Here is a 14,548-nt window from a genome sequence, read left to right as displayed (position 1 = left end):
GGCTTATGACAGATACACTGCCATATGTGAGCCACTGCATTACTTGAAAACAATGAGTGAACCGGTCTGTATGTGGATGGCAGGTGGCGCATGGATAGCTGGCTTGCTAAATTCCCTTGTCAACACTCTCCTTGTAACCGACTTACACTTCTGTGGGCAAAAGGAAATTAACCATTTCTGCTGTGAGCTTCTGGTTCTATGACCACTTTCTTGCACTGACATGTTTATCAATGAAATGGTGCTGTTTGCCTTCACTATGATTTTAGAGATGCTCTCCCTCCTGTTAACCCTGATCTCTTACATGTTCATCATCTCCACCATCCTGAGGATACCTTCCAAGGAGGGAAGATGTAAATCTTTCTCCACATGCATCTCCCATCTCATTGTGGTTGGTTTGTTCTATGGGACCGGGCTTATAAGCTACATACGAACTGACTCTAGCTACTCTCTCATTCTGGAAAAGGTGGTGTCCATCCAGTACAGTGTCTTAACTCCCATGTTCAACCCCATCATCTACAGCCTGAAGAATAATGAAGTGAAATGTAGTGTGTGGAGAGTGCTCAGAAATTGCAAATAGGAAGAGATTAATGTGAACTTGGTGTCTGAGGGTGAGATTTTTAAAACTACCATAAGGTCAGATTTTTAAAGATATGTGGGGCATATGGGATTTTCAAAAGCATCTAGGTGCCTAACACACATTGAAATCAAATCCCTTAACCACCTTTGAAAATCTCAGTCATAAGACATGCTGACTATTAGCAGTGAAATAGAAGTACCTATAAATGTATTGGTAATACGTGATATGTCTGTTTGTCAGGGCAAGATCCTCAGCTGGTGTAGCTTGCGAAAGATCCATTGACTCCAGTTGGGCCACATGGATTTATGCAAGGTGTCAACCTGGCACATTGCTTTCAGTAGAGCCATGCCAAGTAAAACCAGCTGTAGATCTGGCATCTGGCATGCCTTCAGTGGAGTTACACTGATATAGAAAAGCTAGGGATCAGGTTTCTTGACTCCATTTGTGTTATATCTATTTATACCTACTGGAGATATGATTCGCTGAGTCCAACTCAACTATGCTAAGTTACACCACCTGGCAATCTGAGCCCTATTTTTCTATTGAGAAATTCTTCTCACAGTTCATCTATAGAAAATTAAACATGCTTGTAGTACTGCTGTCCTGTTCTCCTACATTTGTTTCACTCAGCTATTAAATTTCTTCTTAATAAAATTGTAAGATCTTTGGTCCATGGATTCTCTTTTAGATCCATCTGTAGAGTAGAGTTCTTATACTAGATGCTGTGGGCTAGATTCACAAAAGGACGTAGGCACCTCACTGCCACTTTAGGCACCTAAATCCCAGAATCAAGCCACACTGGAATTCACAAACCCCCTGCTCAGCTTCCACCTAAACTTGTTCAGCACCTACATTTTTGCACACACATTGATGCCCCATGCCAGGCATCTGGATGCCTAAGACACAGAGTGATTCAGAAATGGGGAAAGATAGGTGTTCCTCCACCTACCTCACAGTGGTGACTTGGTAAATAAAGAAGGGATAACCTAACCTAACTAAAGTCCATATTCCCCAAATGAGAACTGGGTAAACTCCATTTACCAATGTTTACACTTGACTACACTATTGCTACAGGGCCAGGTCTCACCGGCATGCTCCGAGCTTGCCTACCCGATTGGGCCCTGTGACATTCTGTACCTCAAAGTAGTGCCCTGGACCCCCATATTCACCACTGTGATGTGATTATGATGTGTTTTGTACAATTCATTCCTTGTGAGGTATCATTTGAGAAGTCATGATCTGGTGAACATTAATATCCTTTTGAATTATGTGTGTTACCTGAAGTTGTACCTGAAGTTATGGAGTTTTGCTGTGTGTGTGTTACTGAAATACATTATGAGGTTGAGAGATACCCATAGCCCACCTTTCAGTGGCAACAAAGGAGCATCTGACAAGACAGATTTACATCAGGACCAGCCAGACATGTGTTGATGGCTTATCAAAGGATCAACTCTCCAAGAGACTCCTCAGAAAGGCCATGTACCCAATGGGGGCTGCCTGACCCCCACATCTCAGCAAGGATCTTTATAGCAGCTGGAAGAATGTATAAAAGAGAGACAGTGGCATTATCACTTGGCCTGTCTCCTCCCACATCTCAACATCTGGAAGATCGTTTGGAAGATTGGTTCCCGGCTCGAAAGGGGATCCTGCTTGTGTAATAAGATTGCCTGTAACATCTATTAGGATGAAAAACTGCTTGATTCAAATCTTGCTTAGTCTGTAGAATTTAGACTGCAATTTTATTTTTTATTTCTTATGTAACCAACTTTGATCTCTATGCCTGCTACTTACAATCACTTAAAATCTACCTTTCTGTAGTTAATAAATCTGTTTTATATTTTACCTAAAACAGTGTGGTTTTGGTTGAAGTGCTTGGGGAATCTCAGCTCAGGTTCACATGGACTGGTGCATGTCCACTACCCTTTGTCAGAAAGGTGAACTAATTAATGAGCTTGCACTGTCCAAGGCAGACTTGAGCAGTGTAAGAGGTATATTTCTGGGTTGCAAGGCTGGGAGCTAGGGTGATTTGTTGGTGCCTCTCTTTATACAACTCATGAGTGGCTTAGAGAGGATTCATGCAATTTAGCTGAGTGTTGGTCTCCACATGTTGATGGCTGAGTGATCACAGCACCTGGAGAAGTTTGCTGCTTGTCACAGGCATAGCATTGTAAAAAACAGCAATAATAATAACCATAATCATAAAGGGCCAGACTGTGATACACTTACTCTACCACCATTTAAGGACAAATTTTCACAAGTATTTAGACAGGTGAGACACCTAGGTCCAAACCCATCAAGGGACTTAGTGTATTTCCACAGTACAACTGCTCCAGTGGAACAGCTATGGTACTGCAGCATAATAGTATAGATGCTTCCTACATCAATGGAAGAGATTTTTCCCCCATCTATTCAGGTAATTCACCTCTTTGAGAGAGACAGTTGCTAAGTCAATGGAAGAACCTAGCTATCAACATAGGTACCATCACTCAGAGAGGTGTTGTTCCTACAATAGTGGAAAATCTCTTCCATTGCGGTAAGCTGAGTCTACGCTATAGGGTTATGCCAGCATAGCTATGTCACCGTACATGCTGCTATAGTCCCCACAGTGTAGACAAGCCCTGAGTATCATACAGACACAGAGAGAGATCTGGGCTTTGTTAGGAGAATGTAGACTGGTTTTGTTCTGTTTCTGTAATTCTGATACATATCTTGAAGGAAATATATTGAATTAAGTTAAACTTTAGTGAATTAGAATTACAGAACTGAGTTCATTGTGGGAGAATCGAGTCTCAGGTTTACACCCATAGGTTTTGGGGTAACAAGGGGAAGAAGGGGAGTGTGAAAGCTCAGACCCATCGCTCTAAAGAGAAAAATGATGCAGGATGCAAACTGACACCGGCAGACCAGGTGTCAGCTCATGCCAAGGCCTCACTGAACACAGATGAATGCCCAGCTGGAGACGAGTCAGGTTCACCCATGCATTAGTATTGTTAAATAGGTATTAGATTTATAAAGATGTGCAATACATGTGAGTTGCTGCCTGCATTAAGCTCACTTATAATGTCTGTATCCATGTTCTCAGTGTTTAATATTTAAGTGTTTGCTCCGTAACTGTAAAAGTGTTTGCCCTGAAACTGTCAAGAAAGGAGCATTACCAAGTGTGAAATAGGAGTTTACCACAAGAGGTGTCATCTCCTCTCCAACAAAGGAAGGTCCATAGACACCAAACAAGCCATCGTGGAACATCAGTGGACCAAAGACTTTGTGGATTGCTTGCCCCTGCCCGTCCCCCCCTCCCCCATACACACACACAAGCACTCATCTCATCAGCTTGAGCTCTAGGTGCAAGGAATAAAAATCCATGTTAAGAAATTGTTGTATCTATGCTGCTAGAACTTGTCCCTGCCAGCAGGTATATGGGATCTTGGGGAGCAATTACCACACGGGTGGGGTGACAATTAATTTCTTTATTAAAGGAAAAAGGAAGTGGTGGGAATTTAACAATGAAATACAATGGGATGGGGTGTATAGGGTGTTTACAATAGACAATGATGGGGGGGTTCTTCTAGTAAATGGGATAGGGGGTTTCAATAGTGGGGTACAAGACAGTGGGGTACAATACAGTTGGTAACCAATTAACACTGAAGTATAAATGTAAGAGGTAGCTAACAATTTCTATGTAAAGAGTGTGTCACAGCAGCATATAACCAACTAACAGTATGGGTCAAATGGGTTAAATAACCAACAACTTTAGGTAAAAATGTGTCCCAGTGGTGTAAATGTAAAATGTGAGGTGTGTTAGAGAGAAAAGGGGTAACCAATGGGGTTTTATGCTAGAAAGAGAGAGAGCAGACAGGCTGTAAGTTTAACAGCAGAGAGGAAGAGAGAGAGAGAGAAAGAAAGTGGTAGAGAAGTGAGGTTGGGGGATGGGGGAAGAGGAGCACGTGGTGGAGGGAGATTTAAACTCAGGGAGACACAGAACAGACAGGCTGCAAGTTTAAACAGCAGAGAGACAATTATACAAAACACAGCAAAATCTTATCTATGATTTAACTTAACCAAAACTACACAAATTAGCAAGTAACAAAACACGATGCAACAATTCTTTAAGCCTAACTTACAGGGTACAATGCAAGCAATTTTCTAAACCTAATTTAACTACAGCTATGCAAAATGAAATTACAACTTATCTAGACTAAAGGACAAAATCTAACCTAATGGGTGCACCTTATACTAGAGGTAGTTTCAGAGGGCAGAGTGGTGTGTGCCCAGGATACAGCTCCAAGGGGGGAGGGGGATTTAACTAGTGGTGGCTGCAAGCGGGGTATCTGCAAGCTGGCAGCCCAGGATACAGTCCAGGAAGGCACAGGCTTATTTCTAGCAGCAAAGGTGCTGCAAAGCAAGAAACAGATTACAGATACAGACCAAGGAGTTTAAGAGAGGTTTTAAGACACAGACCAAGGTTTAGCTTGAGTCTGTGTGCTGGGGAAACAGAGCCAGTAGCTAAAGTAATAAAAGTATAGAAAGTTTCATAGAGGGATTCTTACCAGTCCCCAAGGCAGCAGCAAAGGCAGAAGCAGCAACAACATCAGAAGAAGCAAGGAGGGCTCGGTATGGTCTTGATAATCAGGAGGTCTCTCAGGCAGCAATTCGTTCTTCGTGGGGGAGGTTAAAAAAGGGGGTACGCTCAAAAATAAAATGAGAGCGGAGAAAGGACCCCCCAGAACCCCTGGCTGATCAGACCAAGTAGCAATGCAGGAACCTTTCTGATATTTGTTTCAAAAATGCCTGTTCTTAAAGGCAATCTCAGGCAGTTTCCCCACCAGTAATCCTGATAGGCTCCTTCTGTCACAGGGGAGGAGATACAGGGAAAAACTGCAGGTATGGAGATATCCCATCTCCTAGAACTGGAAGGGACCTTGAAAGGTCATCGAGTTCAGCCCCCTGCCTTCATTAGCAGGACCAAGTACTGATTTTGCCCCAGATCCCTAAGTGGCCCCCTCAAGGATTGAACTCACAACCCTGGGTTTAGCAGGCCAATGCTCAAACCACTGAGCTATCCCTCCCCCCCTTGAGCATAGAGGTGAGCATAGAGACATGCCTGGGCAGAGTCCTGGACCATAGGCGTGACTTCCCACCTCAGGACTCAAAAGCACATGAGGCCTATGACTCATGCCCAGGATCTCAAAAACACATTAGGTCTTGCAGCTCTGGACATTGCCTACCCTACACCGAGCCCAGGTTTAACAAGGTGATAACAGGACCAACCCTTTGAACAGGGCAGTATTCCCACTTAGCACGTAGCACAAGTGGCCATCCCTTTGAGAAGGGCAATGGCTCTTGGTAAACAACTTAAGGGGCCCTCCCTTTGAGAAGGGCAGTGGCCCTGGTAAACAACTTAACAGCCAGGGAGGGGCGGCCACAGGAGGAGAACAAAAACAAAATGGAGTAAGGGGACAGCTGTAAGAAACAAAATGGAATAGGGGGAAAGCTGTAACAGACAGAACTCTCAGGGTATATCTACACAGCAACTAGACACCCATGGCTGGTCTGTGCCAGCTGATGCAAGCTCATGGGTCTCAGGCTGTGGGGCTGTTTCATTGCTGTGTAGATGACTGGGTCCGGGCTCTAGCCCCCTATGAGGGTGAATACCCAATTTTCCACTGAAAAACTGTTTTTGATGGAAAAATTTCAATCAGCCCTAGATAACAGCATACTGAAATCACAGAGCAATCTTCTCTCTCCCATTCAATAAAGAAAGAGATTGCTAGTCTGGGAGAATAAATCCAGCTCAGTACCTGTTCTGGGTAACGCTTTGTGTTTACTCACTCAGGAATTATCTGGGGTATATTGTGACCCAGTAGCGCCTCCCCCCCCCATGTTTAAAAACCCCTTTGTGATCACTTAACCATTATTACTTAGTGGCTGTGCTATCAAACTCCAGTGCGTGAAAGGGCAGCAGAATACCCAACAAGGAAGTGTTTTATAGTCCTTCCTCCTAATTCTCAGACTTTTCACAGAAGCGAGTAATTCATATCTCCTTTTAAATGCAGATTATTTTGCTGTTTTGTTGTTGATTATGCAATAGAAGTATAGGAATTGACAGAAATTGACATAGTAATTATCAAAAAGAACAAGAGTACTTGTGGCACCTTAGAGACTAACAAATTTATTAGAGCATAAGCTTTCGTGGGCTACAACCCACTTCTTCGGATGCATATCCGAATTATCAAGTAATTATCAAGTTATGCATCTAATCCAGCATCCTGATTCCAACTGTGGATAGAACCAAATGCAGCAGAGGCAGGTGTAAGGACCAGCCATAGACAGCTGAAGGATAATCAGTTCCCTACATTAGGTATCATCTTGAATCTCTAATAATTAGAGACTGGTGTAAGCGCTGAAGCATGAAATTTAATATCCCTTCCAAAATGTATGTGATTATCACTTAACCCTGGATTTTCTTGATATCCATCAAATTGTCCAATCCTTTTTTGAATCTTGTTAAGATCTTGGCCTGAACCATTTAATGCGGCAATGAGTTCCACAGTTTAATTACTTGTGTGGAGGGGGGAGTATTTCCTTTTAATGGTTTTGAGTTTCCCAAGTTTTATGTTTGTTAACCTTAATTATTATGCCACAATTGAACTTAGTGAGTTTATTCAAGCCAAAGCAATTGCTCTGACCAGCATATATTGAGTTTCAAAATAGTTGTATTTAAAGGATGTTTTAATATAAAAATAATTAAATATTGAAAAAATATTGAAAATTCAATAAGCCTATGAAGAGCAATGTAACATTTTTTAAAGTCAAAAACAGTATTTAAACTGGTTAACAGACAGAGTTTAGCCGTGCCATTAGTGCAAATTGGAACACAATGGTGATTATGGAAACACAACTGTTGCCTCCATAGTACATTCTCTTACACGGAGTACATTTTTTCCCTCTCTGGGTGTCTAATAGATATCAGAACTGATGGACAAGAATAGAACTTCCCAATTATAGGTGTGATCTGCAAATTCAAGGATTGTACTATGATATTTTGACTATTGATTTTTCATGTTTTCTTTACTCTCAACAATGCTCACAATAGATATTATGTACATCAGTAAATATGATGTGTGTGATGCTTTTGCTGCTGAGTCTTTCTGCCATTGGTAAATGAGCCTATGTACTTGTCACCTCTAGAAAACCATGTAGTAAGACAGTTGTCTAAAGCAGTTACCACTGTGGCTAGTTCTCTATTACAGAAGCCAATCTCAAAATTGTATTTACATTAATTAGTTGCATTACATTGAATTAAATGTAGTTTCTTTGGGCTGCTAGAAGGAGAGATGGAAAGGGTAGACAAATAAGCATTAAAAAGGAGACCTTTTAAAGCTTCTAGGGTAAATTTTCAAAAGCATCCAAGTCCCATTTTAAAAAGTGATTTGGAATTTAGTGCCTGTTTTAAAGTATGTAGGTGTCTGAAGATGCAGAAAGCACCTAGGGAAATTTTCAAAAGTGCCTAGGCACCAAGCTCCCAATAGGAGTTAGGTATCTAGATCCAGATTTTTAAAAAAATATTTAGGTGCCAAACTCACTTGAACAACCTGGACCTTCAATGATTTGAAAAATCCCACTAGGCAGCTGCCTGCATCTTTGGGTGCCAAAATACCTTTCTGGTCATAAGTGCTTTTGAAACTTTTACTGTTAATTTTACCTGAAATGTTGAGTACTAAGGCCAGTTGTCAGTGCAATTTAACAATAAAAAGGTAAAGGCTTGAGGTTTTTTGTGTGTTTCATGTTTTTGTTTGATGTTACTTGTTGGGGTTTTATTGTTGTTATTATTACTACCTATTTTCAAGGGGGACATTCAACATCAGCTATATAGTGAGACACTGGTTATGACCTTAATTAGAGGTGTAGGGTGTAAAATAATACACTCAAAAGGATTACTAAACAAAATAGTAAAATGTACTCCAGAGGTCAGGGGGTTAAGTCAAACTCCTTTTTCATAAGAAAGAAAGAAAGAAAGAAAGAAAGAAAGAAAGAAAGAAAGAAATGGAAGGCATTTACAAAGAACTCCATAATTATGTATATAATTAGATTCCAGGATTGTAAAAACATATCACAGGTCTCATTTTGTTCAGAATACCACAAGGTTCAATCACCAGTGGGATTTGTGGTCTGTTATCATCCATTTTTTAAGTTCTCAGCCATTTTGACTTTGCAAATTACACCTATCTGATGTACAGCTACCATAAGGCATGTATCTATGCCATGCCCAGAGTTCTAGAACACTGGGATTTCAGCGCTAACTCAACCAACCACCACCCTTACACTATGGCTAATTTGCATGCAACAATTTCATTGGCTATCCGAGGGAGACTGCACACATAGGAGGTTACATGGCCCAATTGCCACATGCATTTCATATGTTGTTTCTGATACTGACAATATCTAGATAGATAGATAGATAACAACTCACGATTTTAAGCCAATCTCAGAGGAGGGGTGAAGGGAAAGCCCTCTAACAATCCTATCTTCCCCCAGTTCATAAATCAGACTGGGGCTTAGGTGTCTGGCCCCACAGAGTAAGTCAGCAATGCACATGCTCAGACCAAACAAAATTAATTAATTAATTACTGAAATAATTTAACAATCATAAAGTTCCCAGGGTGTTTTCAGTACAAAGTACATGAGATATATGCTACTAAACTTTCACAGCAATGGTTCATGAGTCTAGAATGATCTCACAAGATCAGAGTCATGGATGGAATGGTGCATCTCTTGTGGATGTGGTGGCTGGGAATATTTTAAGCCCTTAGATTGGGTGAGTGGGATTATTGTAATAAATCAATGTCTTTGGCGAGTGGGAATGGACAGGTACACTGCCATAATGGATGGGAATGTCTTTGGTTGGTATCTATACTAAATGGGAATGCACCAGACTTGGGGCTGAGGTAACTGAAGAAAAAGTCAAGTTCTCTCCATTCCTACTGTGAATCCTGGTGCTCAATCAGCTGCCAAATTATTTAGGGAGCCCTTTTTTTGGCAACATGTTGTTGCATTCAAAGAAAGAACTGGCTCCCTCTTCATGGCTATTTCCTACTCCTTCCCATGGCTTTCTTGAAGGCAGCTTGCACATCCTTGTTCCTGAGGCTGTAAATCATTGGGTTTAGCATGGGTGTGACCACGGTGTAAAACACAGAGACCACTTTCCCAATATCCATGGAGTAGCTGGAGGAGGGGCAGAGGTAGGTGAAGAAACCCGGGCCATAGAACAGCAGGACGGTGAGGAGGTGGGAAGCACAAGTTGAGAAGGCTTTGCGTCTGCCCTGGGATGAGTGGATTTTCATGATGGTGGATAGTATGTAAGCGTATGATGTGGAAATCAACAGGAAGCAACTTCCACCTACTGCTCCACTGAGCAGAAAAACCAGCACCTCATTAAAATAGGTGTCCATGCAGGCCAATTTGATCAAAGGAGGGATCTCACAGAAGAAGTGATTGATTTCATTGGGACCACAGAAAGGTAGCCTGGCTATGAAGAACGTATGTAACATTGAGTAGACAAAACCACCTATCCATATAGCAATGGCAGAGCACATACAAGTCCTGTGGTTCATGATGGTTGTGTAGTGCAAAGGCTGGCATATTGCCATGTAGCGGTCATAAGCCATCAGGGCAAGAAGCAAAGATTCAGATCCAGCAAAGGAGATGAGAAAGTACAGCTGGGCCATGCAACTGGAGAAGGAAAGAGATTTAATCTTGGCAAACAACATCACTAGCATATTGGGGAGAGTGACAGAAGAGTATGAGATGTCTAAGAGAGACAAGTTGATCAGAAAAAAGTACATAGGAGTGTGGAGAGTGGTATCCACCCAGATAGCCAAGCAAATGGAGAGGTTGCCAGCCAAAGTCAGCAGGTAGATAATCAGGAAGCTCATGAAGAGTAACGGCTGCATTTCTGGGAAGCTCGAGAGGCCCAGGAGTCTGAATTCTGTCACTGTGCTTTGATTGTTCATGTTTGTCACTTTACCTGCATGCAGGGACAAATAAGGTGTATATACTCAGTTGAAAACAACATGCGGATAATACAAGACGGTGGAACGGAGAGAAGGTATATGTATGCAAAACATATGTTCCACCATCTCTTCCTTTTCGGACCACATTCTGTAGTTCAGGGAGCATTTCTGTCTATCAAGCTCTTTGGAACATAATTAAGCCTTAAGCACTTACGTTTATTATTATTATTATCATTATTACTTCTAGATATATTCCCATGTAACAACATAAATAATAACACTTGATGTTCAATATTTATTCTGGCTGCACAGTCCTAATTTACATCAATCCATCATGGAAATTCAGCAGCTACCCAAAGTTCATATTCTCTGTTTTGATTTTTTTCCATCTTAATGACAGATTCTTTTAAAATAAAAGTTTAAAGCTCCTGTTAAAATGATAACTTCTTATCAGGGCTGGTGGAAATTTTTCTGCCCAAAAAACTCTACAAGCACATTCTGGAATCCATCTTGATTCAGGAGAGAAAGTGCATGCTTAAAGTTAAACAAATGTTTAAGCGTTTTCCTCAGTATGGATGGATTAATTCCTTATTCCCTGGGCAACCTGGGCAGCAGTGACCCTGAGATGGTTGAGTTCGGGATCCTCACAAAAGGAAGAAAAGAGAGTAGCAAAATATGGACCCTGGACTTCAGAAAAGCAGACTTTGACTCCCTTAGGGAACTGTTGGGCAGGATCCCCTAGGAGGCTAATATGAGTGGGAAAGGAGTCCAGGAAAGCTGGCTGTATTTTAAAGAAGCCTCACTGAGGGTGCAGGAACAATGTGACAGATGATTTGGAAAAAGCTGAAGTACTCAGTGCTTTTTTTGCCTTGGTCTTCACAGACAAGGTCAGCTCCCACACTGTTGTCCTGGGCAACACAGGATGGAGAGGAGGTGAGCAGCCCTCGGTGGTGAAAGAACAGGTTAAGGACTATTTAGAAAAGGTGGACATGTACAAGTTCATGGGTCCAGATCTAATGCATCTGACAGTGCTGAGGGAATTGGCTGATGTGATTGCACAGCCATTGCCCATTATCTTTGAAAACTTGTGGTGATCAGGGGAGGTCCTAGACAATTGGAAAAAGGCAAATATCATGCCCATCTTTAAAAAAGGAAAGAAAGAGAACCCAGGAAACTACAGCCTCACCTCAGTCCCTGGAAAAATCATGGACCAGATCCTAACTGAAACCATTTTGAAGCACTTGGAGGAGAGGAAGGTGATCAGGAACAGTCAACATGGATTCACCAAGAGCAAGTCATGCCTGACCAACCTGATTGCCTTCTATGATGAGATAACTGGTTCTGTGGATATGGGGAAAGCAGTCGATGTGATATATCTTGACTTTAGCAAAGCTTTCGACACGGTCTCCCACTATATTCTTGTCAGCAAATTAAAAAAGAATGGATTGGATGAATGGACTGTGAGGTGGAAAGAAAGCTGGCTAGATTGTCGGGCCCAATGGGTAGTGATGAATGGCTTGATATCTAGTTGGCAGCCGGTATTAAGTGGAGTGCCCCAGGGGTTGGTCCTGGGGCCAGTTTTGTTCAACATCTTTATTAACTATGTGGTTGATGGGATGGATTGAACCCTCAGCAAGTTCGCAGATGACACTAAGCTGGGGGGAGAGATAGATACGCTGGAGGGTACGGATAGGGTCCAGAGTGACCTAGACAAATTGGAGGATTGGGCCAAAAGAAATCTGATGAGGTTCAACAAGGACAAGTGCAGAGTCCTGCACTTAGAACGGAAGAATCCCATGCACAGCTACAGGCTGGGGACCAACTGGCTAAGCAGCAGTTCTGCAGAAAAAGACCTGAGGATTATAGTGGATGAGAAGCTGGATGAGTCAGCAGTGTGCCCTTGTTGCCAAGAAGGCTAATGGCATATTGGGCTGCATTAGTAGGAGCATTGCCAGCAGATTGAGGGAAGTAATTATTCTCCTCTATTCAGCACAGGTGTGGTCACGTCTGGAGCATTGCATCCAGTTTTGGGCCCCCCACTTCAGAAAGGATGTGGACAAATTGGAGAGAGTCCACCAGAGGGCAACAAAAATGATTAGGGGGCTGGGACATATAACTTACAAGGAGAGGCTGAGGAAACTGGGCTTGTTTAGTCTGCAGAAGAGAAGAGTGAGGGGGGATTTAATATCAGCCTTCAACTACCTGAATGGGGGTTCCAAAGTGGATGGAGCTCAGCTGTTCTCAGTGGTGGCAGATGACGAAACAAGGAACAATGGTCTCAAGCTACAGTAGGAGAGGTCAGGTTGGATATTAGGAAACACTATTTCACTAGGAGGGTGGTGAAGCACTGGAATGGGTTACCTAGGGAGGTGGCAGAATCTCCATCCTTAGAGCTTTTTAAGGCCTGTCTTGACAAAACCCTGGCTGGGATGATTTAGTTGGTGTTGGTCCTGCTTTGAGCAGCGGGTTCAACTAGATGACCTTCTGAGGTCTCTTCCAACCCTAATCTTCTATGATTCCTTTAGTCCCCTTTGAAAATTTCTCAGCATTGGTACCTCACTTTGCCATCTGTACAATGGGGATTTACCATTTCACACCTCACAGAAATAAATCTAAACATTAATTGAAATTCTAAAGCAAAACTTGTTTTATCTTTGAAATTCAAATTTTTAAAAATATTTTTCATATGAAAGTGGAACAATTTTAATCCCTTCCTGTGTGAAAATTTTTTCCATCTTACTTTTAAGAAAGAGATTTATTTCTTCTTTGTTCTTTTAAAAATGTTTTTAAAATCCTTTCACATTCACAGAATATTTTTAATTTCACTGAAAATGTAAAAAATGGAAAATCACACCATAAAGACAAAGAAATGAATTAACAAAAATCTTTCAAATTATGCATTTCCTCACAATGTTTTCTATTTTTTTGATAAGCGCTAATTAATTCATAAAATATTTTAAATATGTTCAGATATATGGGAAAATCAAACAGATTTGCCAGAGTTTGAAAGCAAAACACCTATATGTCTTTGCATGACTGGGGTCTTAAATACATAGTCTCTGCAAAATTATGAACTGCACTTCTACTTCTTCTTCAAATCTATCATTTTTCATCCCTCGCTGTACTTTTTTTGTCAATGAAACTATAAATGAAATGTTAACTACGGTCTGTATTTTTCACAGAGAAAGGATAGACACTGTTCTGCACCTTGGTGTTTTCATGCAGGGGGTCACGTATTCCGATATTAAACAAATTGTTTCTTTCTGACATACACTTACCTACATGCTCCAGTCACCATGTGCTTTCCATGAGGCAGCAGATCTCCCAAAGAAAACAGACCTTGAAAAATTCAGTTTCTGAAAACCTTCTGCTGGTTGTCCTTTCTCCCAAGCCTTGGAGATGTTCTAATTGGTCTCCTCACCTTTCTGATGACACAGATTGCTGCAGGATAGTTGTTCTGCTTAATCTGCAAAGAGTTGATTCAAGGAGCATTTATAAATTATAGACCCACAGACGTAAGTGATGGGTTAAGACTCCCTTGAGTGTCTTGCCCATTCTCTTGACTCAGTAGAAGGACTGTTTCCTACAGAATCCTCATGTGCTTTCTCCTATCTAATTTTAAATGTCAACAACCTTGATCATGTAACTTTCTAAGGTTTCCCAGTGGGCATTGTTAAAAAGTTAATGGTATTTCACCATCAAGGCCTTGAGCTATCCTTTCACTGAAGTCTATAGCATATCTTCCAGTGCTTTGAACCTGAAAAGGAACACACCTGGGTTGTGGTTAAAGCAGTGGAGTGGAGGTCAGAAAACCTTAGCTCAAATTCTATCCATCTGAAGCAGATCCTCTTTGTGTCTTTGAACAAGTCACTCAGGCAGATTTGTAAAGGTATTTAGGCACCTAGTGGGATTTCAAAAGTAACTAGGTGCCAAACACCCATTGGAACCAATGAGTTTTAGA

At 41.5% G+C, this 14,548-nt stretch overlaps 1 protein-coding gene and 1 pseudogene across 1 annotated transcript; one reads left to right on the top strand and one right to left on the bottom strand.

Moving 5' to 3' along the window:
- Positions 1-577, top strand: part of LOC113406645 — a 976-nt pseudogene extending 399 nt beyond the window's left edge.
- Positions 578-9,660: 9,083 nt separating this feature from the next.
- On the bottom strand, positions 9,661-10,587 carry LOC112123000 (olfactory receptor 1019-like). The gene has a single exon (XM_024221709.2). It carries the CDS (start codon positions 10,585-10,587, stop codon positions 9,661-9,663), a length of 927 nt encoding a protein of 308 aa, XP_024077477.2.
- Positions 10,588-14,548: the final 3,961 nt, after the last annotated feature.

The sequence above is a fragment of the Terrapene carolina genome, unplaced genomic scaffold (assembly GCF_002925995.2).
Source record: "Terrapene carolina triunguis isolate 2854851 unplaced genomic scaffold, T_m_triunguis-2.0 Scaffold114, whole genome shotgun sequence".
In the NCBI taxonomy this organism is placed as follows: domain Eukaryota; kingdom Metazoa; phylum Chordata; order Testudines; family Emydidae; genus Terrapene; species Terrapene triunguis.
Note: the sequence above shows the minus strand (reverse complement) of the source record. Positions and strands in the feature narration are given on the sequence as shown.

What these genes read in the sequence shown, in the direction of transcription:
- LOC112123000 (XM_024221709.2), bottom strand. Translation starts at nt 10,587, where the DNA reads ATGAACAATCAAAGCACAGTGACAGAATTCAGACTCCTGGGCCTCTCG.